Source organism: Lepisosteus oculatus, chromosome 3 (assembly GCF_040954835.1).
Source record: "Lepisosteus oculatus isolate fLepOcu1 chromosome 3, fLepOcu1.hap2, whole genome shotgun sequence".
NCBI classification, from domain to species: Eukaryota; Metazoa; Chordata; class Actinopteri; order Semionotiformes; family Lepisosteidae; genus Lepisosteus; species Lepisosteus oculatus.
The window spans coordinates 29,223,778-29,243,425 of record NC_090698.1 but is presented as its reverse complement, the minus strand read 5'-3'; the positions used below and the strand labels follow the sequence as shown (position 1 = coordinate 29,243,425).

Here is a 19,648-nt window from a genome sequence, read left to right as displayed (position 1 = left end):
TATATTTCTCTTTTAGTGTTTAAACAAGAAATACCTAAGATGGCACCATTCCAGTTGGAGTTAACTTGTCTATTGTGAACTGGTTTCAAACATTCTGAACTTCCTTTCAGGATAGCAACCAATAGCAAGCAATGGATATGTAGTGTAACAGTTGTGATAATCAAATGGTTGTCATTACAAACAAAAGGCATGCAAACGTGTGCAATTATATTGTAAACGCACAATTTTCACAAAGTCAAAATAAAGTTAATTACAAAATAAATCTCTAAAAACTCACCTGAAGTCTTAAGCTGTTCCTCTGGTTATTTAGAACACAAAGGGTTTAAAAAGGTTTAATAGGGAAAATGAAGAGCATATTCTTAACATATTCAGACACTGGGATATTAATTCCATTTTCTTATGTTTCATAGGATTTTCAATTACAATATACAGTGATGCTGTATTTGATCCTTTATTTATACAGTACATGAATGTCACTATTTATATCACTAAATGTTTTTAGCATTAAACTTTAGATAATATTCTTTCTAAATCACTAATATTCTCACACCAAAAGAACATTAATTAAAATAAAGTTTATATGAATTTGGTTCAGAAGCCTACAAACCCCAATAATGCAATTACAGATTGAATATTGATATTTTGGCTTTAACCAAAATAAAACAGAAATATTTCCATAACATATCTGAGGGATGACAGTAAACGGCCATGTACAGTAGGTGAGGAAATTGCCCCCACCACAATAAACCAAGGCATTGGAGGTGGAACTTGAGGACGACAGATGGGTGTGCCAACAAAAGTAGTGGTCTTGTGGGCCATGTTTATACCCCAAAGGTCAGTGATGGAAGGATCGAAGGATCTGGGGCCTTTCAGACCTTGTCAGGCCTGGTATGAACTCCATGAAAACACAAATGACCTATTTTCAAATTTTACTAATCAAAAACAGGCATTCTATTTTTCAAAAGAATTCAAACTGTCCTGTCACATTTCTTACCCACTCAATGCAATATCCATTTCACACAGCATTGGTCTATGTTATGCTATAATACTACTGATTTTAATTTTCAAAGAACATTCTAAGATCACTTGTAGACATAATAAAGAAAGATATAATAAAACTCGTTAGTAATGTAATGTAAAATTGTTGCTTTAATTTGTGAAAGAACAATTACAATAATCAAATAACCCTTGAAAATATTCAGCCTGAATTTGTTGTTCTCTGCAGACACTTCAACCAGCATTTAGGGTCCAGTGCTGCACTAATAAATTATCACAAATAACATACTGTAGGATGATAGATTTGTTTGCTGCTTCTGGGATTTGAATCGGTCCTTTTACCTGTCTAGTAGTTGACAACATTCTGTCCAGAAATTAGCTCTGGACAGTCATGTGGAGATATATCTGGAAGTATTGAATTTTTCTGTCAATTTATATAAAAAGTCTTAGCTCACTATACGTGTTTATTTTTCGTAAAATTAACTATTGATTAATTTGTAATGTTGAATGAATACATGATCTCTTAATCACAATTCTTTCACCCTAGTACATAATAATACTCTTAAAACTCTAATCAAATTGTATTAATTATATGTCTCGCACCACAATTACTGTATGATTATGTGACTGTAAGATTAAGTTTTAGTGAGTTTGTAGCTGTATTGCAATCCTAAGGTGCTGACTAAAAATTGACTACTTTAGCAATAATAATAAGTTACAAAGATATTAGTTTCAGCTCAAAGCTAAGTTTGTAAATTGTGGATGTGGATGAATGATTAAGAACAGAGTCAAGTAAACAAAAAAGCAAACAATGGGGAAAAAAGCATTACCTTTTGCAATGGCTTCTTTATACTTCTCTTTTGCACAACTGGCATCTTTTGTCAATTGTCGATAAGTGCCTTTTAATTTTTCCAGGTCACTCTTTGTTACCTAAATAAAAGAGAGAGTGAATACAAAGACTGCAGAAACAACCTTCAAAGGATAGGTGTTGGTGAATATTTTACTTGTGTCAACAAATTAAATGATCACTTGAGGACATGTTACATTTGGTTTGACATTTTTCTCTCTGAAACATAAGAACTTGTTTAATTTAGTACCTATATTAATTTTCTGAAGTAAAACAAACTACAGACAGGAGTGTCAAACTGCAAGAAAACAAGATGTACGTAATAATATGTATGTAAAGCAGTTTTTTTTTTATTTAACACGATAAATAATAATTAGATGGAGTTTATAACATAATTAAAAATAAATGTAAATACCAAATACATACTGAACATAAAAACATACAACTTTAACAAATAACAAAAGAAAACCTTTTGTATATCAGAGGCACCAAGATAAACAGGATATAGGTACATTTATTCTGCGAATTGTGATAACATGTTCACACCATTTGTCTTCAATGGAATTGATCACCAGAGGATCAGGCTAGTAGCTTGTAGCCACCAATGAAAGCAATAGAAACTGAATATGTGTGGCTCATGCTTTGCACCACGTAGCAAACTCTGTCTTGTGGCATCCTGTTTCACTCCTCTTGCAAAGCCTGAGCAAGTATGTGCCTGTTCACCTGTCTCAAAGTACTAGATGTCACGTCATCCTAGCTTATCCCTCAAATGTTTAATGGGGTTTCAGGTCTAGGAACAAGGCATCCAAGGCCTGCTGTGTTCTCATCGTGCAAAACAGCCATTATTACATGAACAACACTAGAACACTTAAATAACATGAGTGGCACAACTGCTGCCATTGTTACTTATTATAGATGCCGAGAAACAAAAATATTTTTTAATCAAGAATCTCTACAAACGTCTGACTCACTACATGTAGCTACAGTACAGGTGTGAGAATCTGAATTACAAGTGCTTCAGCTGCAACATCTTCACTTTGGATCCATATCTAGATACATCCATTTGTCCTGGCCAACTCCCTTAACCTGCTATTTTCATTGGGACTTTCCAATAACAACTTTTTCTGTACAGAGATTATGAAATTTATTAGCTCAAATTATCATGGTATATATAGCATTGTTTAGATATTATTGTGCTTTGAACTGAATTCTTCATGTATGGTAATGTAAGTGTCACTCAGGATCTTTCTAAAATGTAATTCTACATTCTTCAAAACATTTGCACAGCTTCTTAAAATAGAATATTTGTATCTCTCTGACAGATGACAAATGATCATTAGGTGATCAGTGTTATGGTCTCAAAATTGACTGGAATAAAAAGGAGAAAATTAAATGTTAATACATCACCTTGTTTAGCTCTGATTCGATTTGCTGGTGGATGCTGTGATAACTCTTCTTTACTTGCTGTTTATCCTTTATCATCATAGTAAGTCTATGAAGAGGGCCAGAGTTAAGATCCTCAGCATGCAACTTCATTATTTTGCTTAACTGTTCTGTCTGCTGTACCATATGTGTCCAAGACTGCAAAAGGGAAAGAAAGGAAAATTCAATCCACACCTCTCACTATAAAACAATTGTCTGTCAATTACTGAAGCTGTTTTACAGCAAATGTTGTTCTAGCAGCTCTGTACACATTTTGACCAAAACGTCAACACAATTTGCTGACCACAGGTTTTTGCTAACATACAGTCCCGCATTCCTTAACATGTAAACTTGATTAAAACTTGAATCATTAAAAGTCTGAGAGATATTCGCATTGGTTGGCAAAAAAAACATCAAAATGTTTTGTTGCATGAACTGGTCTGCATAAAGTGAACAAAAATTAAAATGCAACTATTATATAAATGGAAAGGCCCTGTTGATAAACCAAAAGAGATGAAAAAAAGATAAGCAGGGAACCACAGGCAGAGTAAAGAAAGCCAAGCGTAAGCCCCCAGCAGCAATCTTTCAATCAACTTTAGCATCGGGTAGTTTAGAAAAGTAAGAACTGCATTGAGGACAGATTTTTCAACACCCACTCTAAAATTTTCTTTTAGCACTTCCATTCACTCAAAATTAACATGCACAGTTTGTAAGTCAAGACTGAAGAACAGACATAAAAATGTTGTCTGTTCATGTCTTTACCACAGTGAAACACAAAAATATGATTAATGACGAAATCTACTTTGTTAATACTATGATAAGGGTCAACACTGAACTATGCAATAAATGTCAGAAAAATATTTGAAGTATGGAAAATTAATATTCTAATGCCACAGCCCATTTCCAATACTGAGTCCATTTAAAAGATGAGAGGTGTCTTCATGCCTATTGATAGTAATTTCTGCCTGCTGGCAGATCAACACATGTTCAAAGACTGTGCTCTGTTCAGCATTATATCCCACAGCCACTAGGCTTCCAACCTCTTGACCTCTTTATGACAATAATACAGTCATTTGTTAAAATGTTTCATAGATTGGTGCCTGGCAGTTAACACTGTTGTCCCACAGCTCTTGGATTCTGGGTTATAATTGTGAGTTGGGTCCTTCTGTGTGGAGTCTGCATATTCTCTTTTTGTTCACTTGGGTTTACTGCAAGTGACTCAATTTCTTCCCACCACTCAAATACAAGCTAGCTAGGCAAATTGGTCATGTGCACCTTTTTGCATGCCTAGGAGTGGATTGGTGTCCTGTGTGGGTTCTAGCTCTGCTGTGATCTAATCAGTAATAATAATAAATAATAATAATAATAATTGCTTACACTTATATAGTGCTTTTCTGGACACTCCACTCAAAGAGCTTTACAGGTAATGGGGACTCCCCTCCTCCACCACTGATGTGCAGCATCCACCTGGATGATGCGACGGCAGCCATAGTGCGCCAGAACGCTCACCACACACCAGCTATCAGTGAGGAGGAGAGCAGAGCAATGTAGCCAATTCATAGCAGGGGGATTATTAGGAGGCCATGATTGGTAAGGGCCAATGGGAAATTTGGCCAGTTACACCCCTACTCTTTTCGAGAAACACCCTGGGATTTTTAATGACCACAGAGAGTCAGGACCTCGGTTTTATGTCTCATCCAAAGGACGGCGCCTGTTTACAGTATGGTGTCCCTGTCACTATACTGGGTCATTAGGACCCACATGGACCACAGGGTGAGTGCCCCCTGCTGGCCCCACTAACACCTCTTCCAGCAGCAACCTTAGTTTTTCCCAGGCGGTCTTCCATCCAGGTACTGACCAGGCTCACACCTGCTTAGCTTCAGTGAGTTGCCAGTTGTGAGTTGCAGGGTGATATGGCTGCTACCATAATAAGCAGCTGTCTCATAAATTATTTTTTTCTTCAGATTTATTCCAGATAAACATCCACAGGTCAGCATCCTTGATAGCACCAAGCAAAAACTCTACGTGTGCATATCAGGGAAATATGGAAGTACTCAAACAATGCAAACAGAAAGCACTGCAGTTCCAAATACAGAAAACTGTACAAAGAAAGGGCACGGTGACTCAAGACAAGATAACATTTTCCTAGGTGCAACCAGTTGTTGTAAGTCTTCAAAATACTGCAAAATACTGTGAGTGAGCATTTCCACATGCTGGAAAAAGTGATAGATTTCACAAAGTGTAAACACTTGAAGAGAGAGAGTTGTTATTAAAGCAAATGTGTGTCATAAGCATTGACTGAAGAGAGTGGGCTAGATTTCTCAAAGGCACCATTAGTGCATTTGTAAATATTAAGTGGAAGGTTTCTATTTATAGCTGGAATTGAAATGTACATAGTCAAACACTGAGCAGTTAAGAGTGGTTAGCTCCTGCAAGCACAATGCCCTACAAAAAAGTGGAAGTCACAGATTGTACTTGCAGTTGTACCAGCAAACTATCACTGTGCCCACTTACTGTAAATCTGCAAGGGGATTGTGCCGCACATATACAGGGCAATTTCTCACTTCTCTACCTGATCTGCTGTGCAGACAGTGGGATGAAAAAGTTAATACAAGGAATTTCTACGAGGAAGTAAGAACTAATTTTCTTGGATTTTCTGTTCATGAGGAAATAAGACAGCACCTAACAATGCTAAAGAAGTTTTCAAAGTTCCACAAATGATATTTCTGTTACTTAAATTCAAGGATAATGGCTCAGAATGGAAGAACTATTCTCAGACATTTAGCACAATGTTTTCTACAGTTGTTCAAGACAGGGATGTTACTCATGATAATGATAATGTGGTGCCCCTTGTGACATTCCAGGGGGTGGCAATCTTTAAAATAGGTGGGTCTCTGGGAAACACAAACATGAGTTAAAAATAAGTGCTTTTTATGTACAGTGCAAGGCAAAACAACCAAAACCTCCAAAAACCACAGCAAACACATAAAGGCCTAAGTTCCTCTTGGTGTTTGTCAAGACTTAATCAGTACCTCTCTAAATTAACCAGGCAGCTAATCTGCTTACTAGGTTCCAAACAAAGTCTCTCTCTTAAGAACAAAATTTCCCTCTAAAACACTTTCCAAAAAATGTATTTGAAACTCTTAAATTAAATCAGCCCACATTCCCATGGTCAGCTAATGCCTTTTCCCTGGTGATTAAGCACATTCACAGAGGACCTGCTCTTCTCCTAGACAGCAGACATGAACTGACTGTCAGAAGCCTCTACTTCCCGTTTTTTTAAATGTTACCCTAACAACGTTGGTCAGGTGACTGAGGATTCCCCACAGTTTTCTGGAGTACACGAGCTGCCATATTGTCTGAACCTGTTGTCCGAACACGTATTCTCCCCCACAGGAGCCCATCTGCCATAAAAGTTCCATTTCAAGGCCTCCCACAGGTGATAGCAAAGAACAGCCAACCTAGCACACCTATCATGGACCCATCACATTTCTTTATCTTGTTACACTGGTGGCAGTCATTTTCTCTTAAGTTGTGGGTACCCCAGTGTGGAGCTGACACCTCTCCTTCTGTGGCTCCTTTTCTGAGCACTCAGGAGTCTCCTTTTCTGGCTTTCTGTTAGTGGTCACCTGGGAGCCTCACCTATCATCTTCATTTTCTTATTTCCTTTTCCATGTTGGCAGTGGTGTGCACAATAGCTGTACCCCCTACAATGCAAACACCTTGGAGCACCCTCAGGTGTAAGCCGAAATTGCTGCTTCTCCCAAGCTCTTGCGCATCCCGCAGACAACAAAGTATTTAAAATTTCTTCAGAACAACAGTGAAACCCGAACTACAGGACACAAAGGAATGTGGCACTTCTTTACATAAAGGGAGTGGGAGTACAAAACAAACAATACTTGTTACCGAAGCCGATACCATGGCTTCCTTCATGAAATGGCTGGATGAGATCTTTAAGTTAAGAAAAATAAGAACATACCTGCATAAAGATCACTTTAGGAGCTTCTTTGTACTCTGACCATATTTTATATGACTTTATTTATGACTGTTACAGAAGGTTTATAGGAGTAAGCATGCAAATTGAACTACTGCATGGAATATTAGCTTCCCGCAGCACAGTTACAGTAATTCATACTCCAGTCCAGGTCATTCACATGCAACAAATAAATGGTCGCACAAAACATACATTTATAACTTATTTTCTGTAAGAGTCCTAACAGAAAGCAAGAAAATGCAGTGTCTGTTTCTACTTTGTCCGTTTCTACTTATTTACCCCGGAACCTTTGGAAATAATATTAAAATGTTTCTAATGCTACAAACACGGCAGAACATACATTTGAAAATATTTATGTAAATATATTTTTCCAGCAATTCCACAAAAGTGTATTAAAAACAAAAGGAAAGACCCAGACTGACCCCAAACAGATAGAAAAAATAAATCTTAATTTGAAACTGCAAATGTTGTACAATACTGATGTACCTAGCTTTCAATTCATATTAAAGAAGGATGAAAGAAAATCTGGAACTGTTTTTTTTAAAATAAGATTTATTTTTTCATTACAGTTCTTTGGGGATTTTTCTCTAAAACACTTGGTAGTCAAACATTACACAAATATAAAGTGAACATTACTCTAATCTTTATAGTCTTAAAGAAGATTTTTTTCAGTCTCAAATCTGTCAAAATAATTAAGCAAGTGTGACCCTGAAGATGTTCATAGAAAATATATTTTTTTAAGTATGCCAGCAGCCATATCACCTTGCAGCTCTTAACTGGCTACCCACTGAAGCTATGCAGGACTGAGCCTGGTCAGTACCTGGATGGGAGACCTCCTGGGAAGCTATAGTTGCAGCTGGAAGTGGTGTTAGTTGGACCAGCGGGGGGCACCCACCCTGCAGTCTGTGTAGGTCCTAATGCCCCGGTATAGTGGAGGGGACACTATACTATAGGGGGTGCCGTCTTTCGGATGAGACGTTAAACTGAGGTCCTGACTATCAGGGGTCATTAAAAGGCCCCAGGCATTTCTCATTAAGAGTAGGGAGTTATCCCGGTGTCCGGGCTAAAAATGTCCCCCTTCGGCTTAACCGTGGCCTCTGAATTGTCCCCATCTATGATCGGCTTGCACTTGACTTGCGATGGACTGCACCCCGTCCAGGGTGTACCCTGCCTTCCGTTCGTTGCTTGCCGGGTAGAGTCCAGCTTCCCACAACACTGTATGGTATACATCAGTTTGGTAACTGACATGACACGACTTCTAAGTACTTGTGCTATATTCATTTTGGAAACATCATTATCACAATATTAATCTGAAATACCTATCTACATAATTCTAGAGTACATGTATGAAAGAAAAATGCTGGAGATGAAGCTTTCATGGATTTCATATACAATATAATTCAGGAATATATTTTTTGCCTTTGTGTTTCAATTTATTGGCCAATTCAATCACTATTCAGTGATTCACTATTCAGACGAAACCTCTAAAATTCTGAAACAGGAATTTCCCAGTCTGAAAATGATACTTAACTTTCTTAATATGCAGAATTTATTCCTAGATATAACGAGAAACAAATGTGCATGCCGACTTTCCAGAACAGATCATGGATACTCATAAAAAAAGTAAAGTGCAATTTGAAATTTCAATATGTTTCTGCTTAACCAAGGGCGTTTCTAAACTGTTCCTTTCCTAATCTGCATTCTACCGAATGTCCAAAATACTCTGTCATTTGCCCATCACCATACCTGTATTTGGGGAAAATATACAATTTTCTGCTCTATTTACCACTTTTACACAAATGCTTTAAGTGAAGGGATGAAAACATGTTACATGTATGTGTAGCTGTGAGCCATTATTTCAGATAATGGAAAGAACAACACTTTACTTGGTGTTCCTAACATCCGCAGAACATGAACATGTTGTGCAAAAGCACTCAGGATTACCTTTGATACATTGCTGATGTAATCCACTTGCGAGGCGTTCTCATATTTGTCTACCTGCTGGCTGATATTCAGAAGTAGAGAGGCATACTCCTTGTCACTTTTAACTCTCAACGTCATGAACTTCTTCACGGTCTCCAGCAGCTTCAGCTCCCAGTCTTGCAGCTTTAACAACGCTTCGTGTGAATACCTCAGATCTTTTCCAAATCCCATTTTCTTTAAGGCACAAATCTCCACAAGGTTCAGAGATCCTTCAAGTCCGCATGTCCTATACTGCAAGGAAACACAATTAGAGAGAGAAAAAGCTGTTCATTTGGAAATTAAGGTTTATGTTAATAGCAAACAAAACTCTGCAAAAGCAGAACACCCTCTTTGCAAGCAGATAACCAAGCCTGGGAACCCAGTCTTTTTCTTGTTTTTAAAAATGATATGTGGCAACTACCTCACTTACACTAGATAACATTAAACAGATATTTAGCAGAATATTGTTAAAACTACACTAGGCAAACTGTGACCACTGTTGACCATGCATGACAGTACATAAAGCAAAATATCTCAGACCACTGAACAATAAAAAAATAAAAGTTTTACTTTATAATAACAAATCTGAATTTTAAAACTGATTTTTTATAGCAAAGTGCATTTTTACAATAAACATATACACAGTTGCCGCTCGAAATGTAATTGCATTACTGCATTTGCATTACAGTAAGATGACTAGCGATAATAACCACAGCAGATATCACAAAACATGAATTACCTTTCCAACAGCCATTTATCTACTGATTTAAATCAGTCATCTGACAGAAAGACTTGCATTCAACTTGAATACTGAAACCACAACCAGATGAATTATACTCATGATGTAAATATACTTCTCAGACCCTACGATTTAAAACAAAATCTCTATAGTCAAGGAATGCAGGTGAAGGCTCATTTAAACAAGGTTTTTTTAGTATTATTACTACAAGTGTCAGAGAGATTCTAATATAACATTGATGTGTTCAGACTTCAGAGTATGAAATCATGGCTTCAATCCCAGGAAATGATGAGGAGTTTTGTAAAATTGTGAAGAAAATTCAGGAGTGCTACAGGCTATTTGCACTTTCCTGTCATTCACATTTTAATGTCAATGCACACAAGGTATTAGCAATATGTTTTCTCCATGTTTATAAAATTAACATGTTTATGAATGAATCCAGGTGAAACAGATTCTTAAAACAAAGGACATGTTTCTGCTAAATTAGGAAAACATTTTCCTTTGTAAAAGGAAAAACAAAATGCCAACATTACAAAATCGAAAAGAAATGCTGATGGTGCCTGCTTGAACTGGCATTGTGAAAGATGTTAGTAATTGAATTTCTTGTTTTTCTTCAAATAATAAAAAATAGTAACTTGAAGGAAATCTAAGAAATTAACAAACTGTTTATAGTATGCACCAAATTTTTTTAAAAATTAACCCTGGGATGGATACAGAAGGTATTAAATGTGATCACACAGGGCCATTTATTTGCTATCTTGATCTCAGATGTACTTCTTCTATCCTGGCTTCCTCTTTCACAGATGTGGCCAGTCCTGCTTGAAGTTTTTTTTTCACTTTTTGTTTAGTGTGATACTTGGCCTCCCTTATATACTTCCTAGTAATTAACTTGGAGAATTCTCTACAGAAAATATCTGAAGAGAAAAATGTATGAGTGTACGAGACAATAACATAAGAGTAATGGTATTCTCTACTAATGTGAAGGGTAAACCGGAAACAACACAAGTCAAACAGCTTTCTTTGGCATCCATACATGTACCATACTGTACATGCCATAATTGCGTCCAATATTAGTAAACTGTCACATCTGAACTGTTTTAGTTCAGGCACTGTTACCTCAAGCTACAGTAGCCTGGACAGTGTGAGTAATATAATCATAGTATTGTTACAGCATCGGTTAGTTACAGGGGTCAGTTTTTAGCAGACTTGAGGAACTACCTATATGAAGCCCATTTGCAGAAGTGAGGATTTAAATTTTATGTTTCATTCTTAATCTTAAACAGATTTACAGAATGATTTAAAAATGGGAATCAGGTATTACTCACATTAGGAAAACTGTAAAAAAATAACTGATTTCACCCAACTCTTCCTTACAGTGTGGTTTCAAGGGCATCTTGTTTTTGTTTTATGGCAAACTTTTTTCACATAACATTGCTTAAAAAAAAATTGTGAGTTGCACAATTATTTGCTTTGAAACTACTTTTGTTCTGTTCAGCAGAAAAAGGACTACAAAAGACAAAAATCACACCTCAGACAATGTAGCCTGGTTTGCACAGACATTGCATGTGAAAAGGAATAAGCATTATTCTGGTCTGACACCACATCCGAGCTGCTGCTGCTTCATGTCCGACTACAAACTTGTGGTGTGACTAGATTCTGTGCAGATTACCTGATTTCTGGCAAAACTGAAGAAGGCTGAGGCAAAGTAAGTCTTTTTAATTAACGTGGCATTGCAGCAGTTCAGCTTTCATCATAAGCTGTCAACCGAATCTGTTACAAGAAAAATCAAAGAAAAAATGCAAACAATTGGAAACTTGTGATTGTGATTTTAGCATCACAATTGATTGACTATCAATTAATTAATTATCTGTTAATTACGAGTGGTCACTTTTCGTGAGCTTCTTGAGAGTCGTCTATATGCAAGGTACACAGTTTGCACCTCTGTGAGATGCTATACTACGTACATTTTAAAACGGAAAAAAACATGAAATTACAATCCCAAGTTTATTTAAGTTTGTTTATTACAACAGAAAAGTATCACAAGAGAATTGTCTTAATGTTGTTTAGGTCACTGCTAAGACAAACTGTGACTAACTTTGAAAAGTGGTTTTATTGTTGTGTTGAAAAAGGAGATCATAGAAATTTGGTGACATCACATCCTGTGCTATTTTCCACCTGAGGTATGTCTTAATGCAAATAAAGGTCACTGAAGGGGAAGATTGTAGAACTGTATAGTCATTTCTCAAAATCTTACTGAAATTTTACATCTAAAATATATTGCAAAAGACAATGCTAACTATGTAGACTAGAGAGATAGCATAAATAATAGTATAATAAAATTGTATTATGACTGGCCTCTTACATCATAGTGTAACAATAATAAGGACATTTTTTCCTCTTAAAGGACAGCTGTTTTCTCAAAAAACTATGTATTTTTAAAATGTAAAATGTAGCTTAGACATTTTACCAAGTCAGGCATGCTGAAGTAGTGTTCAGTTGGAACCATATATTTTATTTGAAATCTGTATGTGTAGTTGAAGTTTTCGTTTTTTTCTATCCAGCAACAAGATGCTTTTTATTCATTTTACAACAAAAATAACATTACAAGACCCGACAATACCTCTAGATACTGGATCCCTAAGGAAGAAGTTACTTTTTTTAAAGAGATAAAATTTCTAACATAATACTGACTTTAAGGGATCTTCTAAATGTTCAACTCACAAGGCATCAAAAAGAACCACAGGTTGCATTGCTAGTAGAAAGTAGAATGCTGGCCAAGGGACATGGCTTTTTCTACTGTACTTTGGACACTTATAATAAGTATTCAGGCTGCCACTACCTAATTTAATTTACAACAACGAAGCACATTAAATTACATATGGGAACAAAAATTTCATAATTGGGTATGCACATATTTAGGTGTGCTTATATTTACCATGATGTATAAAAATAAAACAGTACTGGAAGCAAAAGCATTTGTTGCATTGTAAATGACTCTCATTATATACTACCTGAGCACAGAAGTACATATAACCCTGGGTCAGTGCAGCTCCACCAGTATCTACAATTGAAACATTTCACAGCACTAATTCAAGTAGGTGTTCACATTTGACCCTAGTGATTTCTGACCAACTAGCCAAAAGTAAGGTCAAGATTTGTATGAGACTTTACTAGTGCTTTATGCATTTTTTAATTCTATAAACCTTATCCCATAAATATCTGAAGTTACCTAAATTCATGTAACAGCCTAGTATGGCTTTGCCTTCAGCAATGCACCAGAAACACACACCAACAAACGCAGCTATTATAAAATCACTTGCATAAAACCTTTCCAGTCTCTGAGGAAAATGTCAGGTCTACTGCTTCTTTGTAAGTGGTCATTTCAGCTAGTCAGGACATGACAGGCTCTTTCAATTGAACACAATATTCCTCCATATTTTTGTATGCCTGTACACATCGTAGTTTCATTGTACTACACAAGACGTCTTTCTATGCCATCCAGACAGCCCTGAAACAGTCTGGAAGCTACCCTGGGTTTTTTATGTACAAAGAATCATGAAGAAACAGAAGATCTTCATAGAAAGAGAAATGTCTATATTAAAAGTAGGTCTACATTATGGATGTAAACAGAAAGAATCTCTGTTGGAAAATGTGGTCACAGTTTAAGGATGAAAAATCTGAAAAATGAATTGAATTAATCCAGCACACAAGACACAAATACCTTTTTTATTAAAGAAACCTTGAATATAACTGGTCTAAGGAAGCCACTTAGTCACAACTTGAAACATATGATATATATATATATGATATTATATTACATCTTAGTGCATCAAAATAATCATATATCAAGGTCCACGAGACAGCAAGGAAACATACTTTTGAGGACATTAGATCATTCAAATATTAATCAGTAAGAATACTACTGAGGACAATCAAAGCATTATGAAAGATTAAGAGTTGGGGAAAAATGGTCTCAGGCCACAGTGAGGAAAATGCAACCACAATTAGAAATTGTAAAAAAAAGTATTTGTTCCAGTACAAATTATTTTCCACTTCTAGCTTCATTTTTACATAGTTTTCCAAAATCATGCATAAAAATAAAAATATATGTATTAAGATAATCTACCCACCTAATGCCAGGAGTGTAGAAAATATTTAAATATTCTACAAGAATAAAAGTACCCTTACTTTGAAAAGTATGTTTAGTAAATGGGAGAAAGTTTAGTTTAATAGTTTTAAAGTAAAAAAAGCAATGACCGTACTCAAATGTCAAAAGTGAAAAAAAGCAGTCCTTAAATTCTACCCATGGTCTTCATCACCAGCTGTCTTATCAGTTGCACTACTATTGCATTTATACCTAAGCTGACATTCTGATCTAAGGTCAGAAATAATTCTAAGGCAAATAAATCTTTTAAATTAATTCTCCACAGCTGAACAAGGGCTACCCACAAGACAGATGAGTCAAATCACTTACATATTTTTTCAAACTTAAAAGCATGCATTATTTCATTTATCTGGAAAGCAAACCATATTAGACAATTTAAATATTCACTGAACAATTACAAAAACACCATCTATATACAGTACTATAACCAAAGTAATATATATATATATATGTGCCTTTACAACGTTTACTGCCTTTATGGAAATAAATATATATCACTGTTTTCACATTCATTCGTTTCAAAAACTAAACACAAGATTCCTGTAAAAATAAAAAGATTTTTTCTGGACAGACAAAACCGTTAATGTTTTTGTTGAAACTTCATTTTTTCCCTGCTTAGCATCTTTTTAAACACTGGAAGTTACAGTAGCATTAAGGGGATGGTGGACTACAAAATTAAGTGAACATGTCAAATTGGTAGTCTGTGCAAATTAGCATTGTATTTGGACAAATGGCAGCCTTATAAATTGATAACTGCAAATGATCAAGTTAAATGGAAAATAAGATTAATGCGGATACTTATTTTCTTACTCACGCTATATTCTTAGGCTAAAACACTAAGCAGAAATGTTATTTTAGTCAAAAAATATACAGTTATTTACTTGCTATGTGTGAATGCTTTAAAAACAGACATGATTTGTTAAAATTCTGATTTTATTAAAGTAATGGAAAATATGTACATTCTATCCTTTAAATACACCAATATATTTTGGTAATATGGTTAGTTACCCACAATTTATGTATGTAACACATGCTCTGCCCCTGCTGGGATTTGATCATGGTTGCTCATGGTCCAGTTTTAAGAATAGAGGAAGCCTAAGAGTATATGATAATGGTATTAGAAATTTCTAATTAAAATGTTTAGGTTACCTTGTTAGTACATTATTGGTAGTGACAGCTTGCTAATGCTAATGCTTCAAAAGTGTATTATGTTGATAATAAGCCTCGTACACGTGACAGTTAAGTGCTCCAGTACCTCCACTGCTGCTCATATTTCCCACCTTTTGTTCACACTGCTCCGGCAGGTCATGATTTACAAATGAAGCACTGCTTATAAAAAATCATTATGAATGCTAAAATTGTACATTTAAGTCTACGCATGAAGTCACAGTCTGACGTGCAAATGTAGCGTGGATGGCTTTGTACAGAAACTACCATGCAGTGCAGAACCAAACATGTCAGCCTCCACCGATGTGGATCCATGGCTGCTCCAGCAGAGTATCTCTCGAGAAGCTGAGTGGGCTGTGCATAGGTTACAGCTCGTGAATGTGTGGCCTGGTGACATTTTTCCCCATCTCAGTTTACACAGGTGCCAAACTTGGACAGATCTGAACCAGGCTCTCCCATAAGCACAGAGGTCATGAACACAGCCAGAAGGATGAAGGAACAAGGAAGATATCTGGTTCTGATAAATAGAGTGGAGTTAAAAGAACCATATTATCTAAACATACTTGTATAATTAATAGCATATTTGTATAAACGTATCCCCTTCATACATCAGTACTGAAGAACAGATAAAAATGCACTTAATACCTATACTGTCTCTTGATAGAACGCCAACACGAATTTGGATGAAAAACTTTTAGCAGTAGCCCAACCGTACATGGCAGCCAGAAATTACATCTGAAAGTATAAGAGAATCTTCCTTACATAAAGACGTTATTCACACTGAAAACATCAGGGCCAATGATTTAAAAGTGATTTTTAACAATTGTGATTATAAATCAATTCATTCATTCACAAATTAATCAATAAAATTGTGAGTTTTTGTGAAATCCCTTTAGAAATGTTAATCTGTTTAATAATCCCCTGAAAAAGTTCAGCCTTTCTCAGCTCACTACCCACTATCTGTTACAATGGTAAATATTTCTGCTGCTTCATATATAATATCACTAATCGCTGCACTCTCATTTACATACCTGGGATTCTGGGAATTAATCATAGCAAGCCATAGAGCAAAAGGACAAAGGATGACTCAGACTCTAGAATTTAAAGTTATCTGCAGTTTATTTTTACACTATCTTTGTTGCTACCAGAGCCAAAGCCCCAATTGGCAGAGATATTGTTACTTGCAAAAGTATTCAATCCCCTTCTAAGTTCCTACATTTTGCTACTGTCAGAGATTGTAACCATGATACTTTTAAATGTGACTATATTTGAATCAGAATCATAGAATCAGGTGCAATCTGACAGTAAATTTGGACAGTAAATCAGTGAATTAGAATATCCTCAATGGTTTGCGATCTAAATCAGTTTCGCTGCAAAAAAAACAGTTGGAAAGATTACTAAATTAGTGTCATGTTTTCCATTCTCATTCAAAGAAGTTGAACTTGACTTCAAAGTACTGTAAATACATCTATCTTTGTAGATTCACAAAGCTACTGAATTTTGAAGCTACCCAAAAGAAAGCTTGTCTGCACAGGCAAGTGACAAGAAATAAGCCTTTTTTAAAAAAAAAAAAGCTTCATCATAAATCTCATATGAGTTCTACTGAAAGCATGTGGCATTTATGGTCAGATCAGACAAAACTTAAACCTTATGATCTAAGAGTTCTGTCTGTCACAAGCCCAACATTCAGTCAGCCAGTGCAACCATCCCAATTGTCAAACGCAAAATGGTGGCAGCAAGTGGTGGCAGCATCATGTTATGAGTATGTTTCTCATCAGCAGAGAATGGGAAGTTTGTTAGTATTGAAGGAAAAACCAACAGGAAAATCTACTTAAGGTTTCTAAAACAGGGGGAAATATTCACATTTCAGCAGGACAACGGTATAGGTAGCCTGAACAGAAGTCAGTTAATGTTCTTGTACAAAGTCCTGACTTGAAATACATAGAAAATGTACAGTGAAGCTGGATGGGTGCAATCCTTAAACTATCACCAAAAGCACTGTTTCACTAAAGAAACAAATGAAGAAACATACACTTGTGCGCAGATTTTATAAACACTAAAATCAATTTCAGGCCATTGTTTTCCACATACCTAAATGTTTTCACAATGTCCAAAGCTTTGTGTGATTCTGGTGATTTTTGTTTGTATTGCCAGCTTTACTTTTAAGCCTTATGCACAAAAAGTGCTTAACCACAATACCTCAAGGGCCTGCACTGAAAAAATAGTAGTTGATTTGCTCAACTTTGTGACAAAAAAAGGATGCTACACAAAAAGGTGCAATGTCATCATCATATCCATAATCATTCTAATCAGAATGCCGTTTGAAGAGGAGGGCAAACATTTGTTTTTTGCAGGCACATGCCTTGGTGATTCTAATGAGTGTTTTGCAATAATGACCACTTTCCTACTGTAAGCAATATGAGCAGCCAAAAGGTAGCTGACCCTCAAGGAAAGGAGAGTGTTGCAAGAGGAATTATGTTATAACGTTGTACACGGAGCTCTTCGCTCTTCTTTTCAGAGTATTCCTTCTGATTCTGATGCATCAAGGGTGCTTAGTGCTCAAACGTCTCTCCAGCTTTAATGGCTTGAGTAATTCATTTGCCAAGACTTTGCCATTTTTTCGACATTCATCGGTCTTGATTCTGATTCTTGTATTGCTTTAAATCCAAATGAAATACAACTTACCATTTTTATTATTACTTATTATATTTTCTCACTACATGCTTCACCATCATTCTAGCAAAAGGAGAACACAAACTTTATCTCTGGTATTTATTTTTTTAAAAAGAGGTACATCCTGATGTTTGTCAAAACTTAAAAACTATAACATTATTTTTTTTAAAACACCGGGAAGGCTGTCATTTTCATAGATGCAAATCCTATAAGCGAGTCAAAAACAGAGCACATGTAATTTTGTAATACATGCAAGTGTTTGCTTCTCAAGGGTACAAGAGTTGATTATTAATAATACGTTTTTTTCCCAAAGGTGGAGGACAAACCCAGAAATAAGTACTCAAATTACTGTACACAGAATGTGGCACTCAAATAAATGCATCTTTCAAATGTGCACAACTTACATATTTCAATAAATAAATCAATAAATTAAATGGTATACTAGTAGTTCCAATAACATCAGGATGTCAGTGAATGTGATAAACAGTTCATTTATGGATGATTATTATTATGTTCACTGGGGCAGAGGTTAGCATTGCTGGGGCCCTGGGTTCAGTTCCCTGGGTGCTATCTGTGTGGAGTTTGTATGTTCTCATACTGACATAGGTTTCCACTGGGTACTCCAGTTTCTTCGCAGTCCAAAAACATACTGATAAGTTAATTGGCTTCTGGTTAAATTAGACCTAGATGCAAGTGTGTGCTCATCTGTTGGCCTGACCTGTGATGCATTACTATTAACAACTTACTGGCTTTACGTACCTTAAAGGTCCACTGTGACCCACTGGCAAGTGTTTTGTGGATTCCAGACCACTTGCCGTGAATCTCTTCTCTAACACTTCATTGGGGTGAAGATGGCTTATATGAGCGCAGAGTTAATGTTAAGCAGGGCAGGCAGTAAATAAACTATCTGTGGTGATAAAATATCTGGAGTCATTCCCTTTTTGGTTTCCTGGCCTCAAGACTAAGTGCCACATCAGGAATTTCACAAGCGGAATTCTACCACAAATTCTAAGTTATAAACAACAGGACTGAAATGCATTACTATATAAAGTCGGAGTGACACAGATTTAGACTGCTTCAAAATAGACAGGATTGCACAGTTAATGTGGAATGCAAAATAATTCAGGCTCCAGCAGTATAGATATACAATGCAGGAGGAATAGGAGTTCACCCTGTAATCTTTTGAATATATAAGTTAAAGTGCAATTTACAGGTTAGACTTTCACAATTTGTAATTGCTCAAACTTGTTCAAGAACACAAAGACAAATAAAACACTTGGGTGTAGAGTGATTAACAACCCTTAAAATGTTGACATGAAGCAAATGAAGAATTTTTTTACAAAATCAAGCTTGATTCCACTGTGCTACATAAAAAACATCAAGGTTGTCTCGACCTCAACAATTAAATAATTTTAATGTAAGCGTGTTTAATACAGTGATCTACATGTGATGTACAGCATTAGATTTTCTATTACAACATGTACTGTACACTAGATTGTGTACTATTATATATTGGCTTCTAAAGGAATATGTATAATAGAAGTTTAATTTAGTTTATAAACTCATAAACGAACAATTACCGATTAATTTTAGTTTGTGGCAATTGCCATATATACATTACCATATATAACTGATTTAAAACAATTATCAATTTTGATGCTTTTTTAACTTAAATCTAGCATA

At 35.8% G+C, this 19,648-nt stretch overlaps 1 protein-coding gene across 4 annotated transcripts in view; it reads right to left on the bottom strand.

Annotated features, from left to right (window-relative positions):
- fer (fer (fps/fes related) tyrosine kinase) overlaps positions 1-19,648 on the bottom strand; it is a 138,002-nt gene that overhangs the window by 102,241 nt on the left and 16,113 nt on the right. For 2 of the 4 annotated variants that reach the window (XM_069187109.1, XM_069187110.1), the window contains exons 2-5: positions 9,204-9,473; positions 3,251-3,424; positions 1,827-1,926; positions 278-298 (exon numbers count right to left, since the gene is read on the bottom strand). In XM_069187109.1, the coding sequence (XP_069043210.1) occupies positions 278-298; positions 1,827-1,926; positions 3,251-3,424; positions 9,204-9,413 (505 nt within the window). In that variant the 5' untranslated portion in view covers positions 9,414-9,473. The remainder of the gene's footprint in view (positions 1-277; positions 299-1,826; positions 1,927-3,250; positions 3,425-9,203; positions 9,474-19,648) is intronic. The other 2 variants (XM_069187111.1, XM_069187112.1) reach the window with 1 other exon arrangement.